The sequence below is a fragment of the Microtus ochrogaster genome, chromosome 7 (genome assembly GCF_000317375.1).
Source record: "Microtus ochrogaster isolate Prairie Vole_2 chromosome 7, MicOch1.0, whole genome shotgun sequence".
NCBI classification, from domain to species: domain Eukaryota; kingdom Metazoa; phylum Chordata; class Mammalia; order Rodentia; family Cricetidae; genus Microtus; species Microtus ochrogaster.
The window spans coordinates 62,403,735-62,409,831 of NC_022014.1; the positions used below are offsets into that span (position 1 = coordinate 62,403,735).

At 41.4% G+C, this 6,097-nt stretch overlaps 1 protein-coding gene across 1 annotated transcript in view; it reads right to left on the reverse strand.

The window, feature by feature from the left end:
• Ints2 (integrator complex subunit 2) overlaps positions 1–6,097 on the reverse strand; it is a 55,662-nt gene that overhangs the window by 27,073 nt on the left and 22,492 nt on the right. Inside the window, exon 15 of the mRNA XM_005350458.2 lies at positions 5,224–5,332. Within this exon, the coding sequence (XP_005350515.1) occupies positions 5,224–5,332 (109 nt within the window). The remainder of the gene's footprint in view (positions 1–5,223; positions 5,333–6,097) is intronic.

Sequence of the window (6,097 nt, forward strand, 5' to 3'; positions counted from 1 at the left end):
AGTGCTGGGATTAAAGGCGTGCGCCACCACCGCCTGGCTGTAAATCCTTTTTTTTTTTAAAAAAAGAATAATATGTGGATCAGTGTTATTCGGGGCTGCAAAATGACTCTATTGGTAAGGACACTCGCCATCAACCCTGAAGATATAAACCCACTCCTAGTACCCACATGAGGGAAAAAGAAAACTAACTCTTACGTTGTCCTATTGAGTCCCTATATATACTATGTCACGGCACAGATGAATACACACCAATGAAAGATAAATAAAGAAATGAAATAATTGTCTGTTTAGACCAAGTAACTCTTAATACAATTACCCACATAAGTTAGTAAATTTTCACCCTAGTTTGCTAAAAATCTTTTACAAACTAAGTAAGAATTTATCAGAAAACAGCTCAAATAACGGTTATAGGTTCCAGTATCCTGATTCCAACACTCAGCTTCCCAGTGCCTCCCACAGACTCAGCAGCCTATCTCAGCACCACTGAGAAGGGTACATGAGTACAAGGATGTCAACTGCCTGCCTCACAACAAGGACTCAAATGTTAATTTGTTTATCAAGATCTAAGGCTAGCACTAAAGGTCTTCACCTCTAGGCTTCTGTGGGGCATGTGGTGTCTATCTCTGAGGTATCTTGCTCCTCCACCTCCACCTTTTTGCCCTTTGAAACAGAGTCTCTCTGTGGTCCAGAATGGTCTAAAATATGCTTTGGTTTTCTTGTTTCAACCTCTCTTGTGGTTTAGCATGTACAAGTCCTTGGCCTCAAACTCAAAACCTCCTAAAAAACTTTATAGTTAAAAAAGATTTGAGGTGGGAGATAACTCAGTGATTAAGAACACTTGCTCTTCCCGAGGACCTGGGTTTGGTTCCTGGCAACCACATGGTAGTTCTCACTCCAGTTCCAGGGGAGCTGATGTCCTTTTCTGACCTCCTCAGGCACCAGACATGTATGCAGTACACACATACATGCAGGCAAAACACTCAAACACATAAAATAAAACAATAAATATTTTTACACTATTTTTTTAAAAGATGAAAATTTTTTACTTAAGTCTTCAAGATCAACTTAACGTGAAATATCAGTGTCGAAGTTTCTTGAGAACTACGGACTTGTTGGGATAACTGCTAGGCTTTAGAAGGCTCTGTGGTTGCCTGGTGAGACGGCTCAGTGTGCTCAAGGGCTTGACTGCAATCCCCAGAACCCATGTTAGAAACCAGCAGGGACTCATGTCTGAGTCCCAGCACTCTAGCAGGAGATACAAGTAGAAAACAGGGCAACCAGTCAGAAGTTCAAGACATGGCCTCGAACACAATATGGAAGGAGAGAAACAACTCTTGAAAAGTTGTCCTCTGACCTCCAACCATATTCAAACCATTCAAGCTTGTGATGTACGCAAAGCTTGGTTGAGAGAATACTTGCTTAGCATGCACAATGCCCTGGGTCGAGTCATGACTGTGGCACAGCAGCAAAGGCGTGTGCTCACAGCAAAGGCGTGTGCTCACAGCAAGGTAGAGGCAAGAGAACCAGAAGTTCAAGGCCATCTACTGCAGCGCAGTGAGTTTGAGACCAGCTGAAACAGATGAGATCCGGTCACAAAAGACAAAAGATGGCTCAGCAGGTAAAGTGGCTGCCACACAAGCCTGACAACCTAAGGTCAATTTGAAAACCTAAATAAAGGTAAAAGAGGAAAATCAAATCCACAAAGCTTTTCTCCGACACTTCCCCCATACTATGATATGTGTATGCCAATACACACATAACACATACCCGCACAGTAATTTAAAAAAAAAAGAGGAAGATAAATTAGTGGATAAAAAGCTCCCTGTGAAGGTATGTGTACCTGAACTTAGATGCTACTCAGAACTCCAATAGAATCAGGCTTGGTGGAGAAGCCTATATTGCAAAGCCAAGAGGCACAGACAGGAGGACCCAGAAGATAGAGCAAGGCTCTTTTTTTTTTTTAAATATTTATTTATTTATTATGTATACAATATTCTGTCTGTGTGTATGCTGCAGGCCAGAAGAGGGCACCAGATCCCATTATAGATGGTTGTGAGCCACCATGTGGTTGCTGGGAATTGAACTCAGAACCTTTGGAAGAGCAGGCAATGCTCTTAACCTCTGAGCCATCTCTCCAGCCCCATAGAGCAAGGCTCTTGACATCAACTGCTCACTTCTAGACACTTGCAAACATGCACAAATATACATATGCTCTACGTAAACTCATGCAAGCAAACACACAGAACATAAATGAAATCAGTAATAAATATATTAAAATTTTAACATTACAAAGGCATCATATATACAAAAAGAAAAGATTTTCTAGCAAAATTCTAATAGTGGTTTTACCTCTAAACAATAAAAATATAGTTTTGGGTTTTTTCTCATTAAATTAAAATTTTAAAATTTGTAAAATTTTACTATTTATAAATTTTATCTGGTCTCAATACATATCCTTGGTTGGTCTGGACTTGCTATGTAAACCAGGCTAGCCTTGAATTCAGAGATCTACCTGTCTCTGCCTCCTGGGATTAGAGGTATCTGTTGCCAAGAAGCCCAGCAGTTCTGTTGTTTTTCGGTGGTTATTGCTGTTCTTTAAGATAAAAAAGTGATCAAACATAGATACAAGTACTGCTCACCCTCTGAGTGCTAGTGCTACAGACATGCACACCACACCCAGCAACATTACATAAATAATCAAATAAGTTGAAGATACTATTGCTCTACAGACATGTAACCATTAGCACATTTCTTTTGTGAATGCTTGGTTTAACTCTAGGGTTGACAGCTGTAAAACCTCCAATTTCCTAGCTGGACACGGTGGTTCCTATGTACCAGACAATGAACAGTGAGTCTTGTTTTGCTGGTGACCACGAGGAAATTCTATATACAGTGGAAGGACAGAGTAGAAAAAGGCAAGAATTCCTCTTCGGATGGCATGAAGCTGGAGGGTGAGTTAAACAAGCCAATCTTGTAGCTACCGAGGAGTGAGACTGCAGCCAGGCACGGTGGTTCACACTTGTAATTCAAGACTCACTCGGGAAGTGCAGGCAAGAGGGTCAGGAGTTCAGGCAAAACTCGGTTACACAGAGTTCAAGCCCAGCCAGGTCTCTAAGAGACTCTGTCTCAAAAACAAAAAGCTAAATAATATATTTGAGACAGGCGGCAGTGGTGGTGCATGCCTTTAATCCCAGCACTCAAGAGGCAGAGGCAGGTGGATCTCTGTGAGTTCAAGGCCAGCCTGGTCTAAACAGTGAGTTCTAGGACAGCTAGGGCTGTTACACAGAGAAACCGTATCTTAAACAAACAAACAAAAAATTATATATCTGATGTTTTTCTTACTAGGTAAAGCAGTCTGTTTTGAGATAATTTTGATACAACTATACAGTACCATGCCCAATTTATAAAGTACTATGCACAGTGTTTTAAAAACAAACACTTGAAATATGCAAGGAATATTCACATTGTAACTAAGTAATAAGTACAAAGGAAATGACCCTCTCTTACTACATATCTTCTTTTAGATGGTATCCTATAAATGTGTTCAATTTCTATCTTCTGTCTAAAAGATTTTTAAATGAACATTTAACTAGAATTCATATACATATCTATGTACATTAATATACTCATGTGTAAGTATTTTTGAACAAACAATAAATACATGAATGTGTGTTTTAACAGCTATAACACTCCAATATGGGATTCCACCTAGATTCTACCTCTGAACTTCTGTACCCACGGGGTGGTTGCTAATGTTTATTATAAGGATTAAACCAAAGGACAATTAGCAAAGTGCTGAAACTACAACACAATTCATAGGTAGGAATATATTTGAGGCAAATAATCTCTTGCCTCCAGACAAAAACTCTCTTAACACTGTGACATGTTCTGAAGTTCTTCACACCCCTGGAAGATAAGAAACTAGACCAGAGAAAAGCCCCTAACCGGGGAAAGCTTTGTGAGGGACAGCATCTTCTCACCCACCTCTTCCCATCATCGGAGGACACACTCCAGAGACCGACTGGCTCCAACAGCCCCTCTCGGCACGACATCACTCTCAACAAGTAGTGACACGTACCCTTGTCATCTCAGAAAGTTAGGGCTAGACAGACAGTTCAGTGGCTGAAAGCACAGGCACCCACATCAGGTTACTCATAAACTGCCTGTACTCTTAACTCCAGAGATCATGGGTACCCACACATGTGGTGGACTAACACACACACACAAAATAAAAAATTTTTATAAACCTTTCCTGACCTTATTTCCCATCACAGTCACCATATTGCTTCTCTCTTTTCCCTTAACAATTCCCCAAAGTGCATTCTCTACTCATGGTCTATAATACTGGGTCCTCTAGCCCTCTTCTGAATTCATTACAATTAGGTTTTCTTTCCCTTTATCTCCTCTTTTATTTATTTATTTTCTTGTTTTGTTTTTGTTTTTCAAGACTAAGTTTCTCTGTGTAGCCCTGGCTGTTCCTGAACTCACTCTGTAGTCCAGGCCAGTCTCACACTCAACAGAGATCTGCCTTCCTCTACCCCGAGTGCTGGGATTAAAGGCGTGCACCACCATGCCTGGCCTTATAATTAGGTCCTCATCCTACCATTCTACAGGCAAAGCGATCTCTACCACGCTATGTGCAGACATCAGCTGAACCCCAGTCCTCATCCTCCTCCCTCATTCAAGCTCACCTGACAGTGCTCAGACAGCACTCATCACTAACTCCTAGCCTCCTTCTTTCGGCATCTAGGACACCATATTGTCCTGGATTTCCTCTACACTCCACTGCTGAGAACCTATCATAATATCATAATTTTAAATACCATATAGATGCAAAAGACATTCAGTCCTGTATCTACTAGGACACAGCTACCTACTCACTGTCCTCACTTCAAAGAAGAACAGACATCTCTAGGTATCTAAAGCTGAGCTCCTGATCCCCGCAAACCTAACCTAGGTCCTACAGGTTCTTTCATTTCAAATGACATTTCTACCCCTTATGCCATGGTCCAAAGTCTCTAACCTGACCTTCCTCTCTGAAATAAGATTCATTAAAATAAAAAATAATGCAGCATCTTAGTCCCACAATATGATACCAATGGTCTGAAATCTAGGCTAAAAGAACTTCCTAGCATCTCTTTACTACCTACTCATTAGATTTCCCTGGGCTATCAGACTGGCTGTGAGCAAACTACTGGAACCACTCAGCTCTGCTGGACTTACCCAAAGTCTTTGTGTTTGCCAGGAGCGCTTCCTCGTAAGAAAGGATGTAATAGAGCACCAAAAGCTGCGCCGTGATACTGAAGCGCTGATTAAGGCGGGCGCTGTCACCCTGAGGGGATACAAAACTTTAACATAGTAAACCGCAAGCTGCTTTCTTTTTCAAAACAGTTAGATTATCCAGTGCTGCTGCACCAAGCATAGCTGGACTGGGAGAGGACTGCTGGGTTAGCAGCAAACTCAAACAACTTTCTGCTTCACTGAAAGGAAGGTTGAGACCACAAAAGGAAACATCCTTTCTTGGTCTTTTAAGACAGGGAAAATGTCACTAGGCTTCAGCTACTGCTTCTCCACAGTACTCCCAACCAGGCTGCTTCTCAGAGACTTGAAGGAATGGAAGCACTATATAAAATTACCATAAAGAAAACAATTCATAAAATAGATACTGTATATTTAACTGTGTCTGCGAAAAACTGCAACTTTTTCCTGGCAAAATAAGAAAAAAGATTTTCACCCAACTGTCCACAACTGAATCCAAGTGTATCTTTGATTCCCAGGAAGCTAAACAACACCATGTTGGAGATGTTGAAATGCCCACAGCCCTTTAGCAGTACATAATTTTCAAGGTACCCATTACACTTTAACAAGAGGCTTCAGCACAACTCCTTGAGCTGTGCAAAAACAGGAGTAAACCTGTTATTCCAGAAACTGAGGAAGCAAGATTATGAGTTTGAGACCACCCAGACTACAAAGTGAGACACTTTCTCAAAAACTATTCATTCAGAGCCGGGCGGTGGTGGCGCACGCCTTTAATCCCTGCACTTGGGAGGCAGAGGCAGGCGGATCTCTGTGAGTTCGAGACCAGCCTGGTCTACAA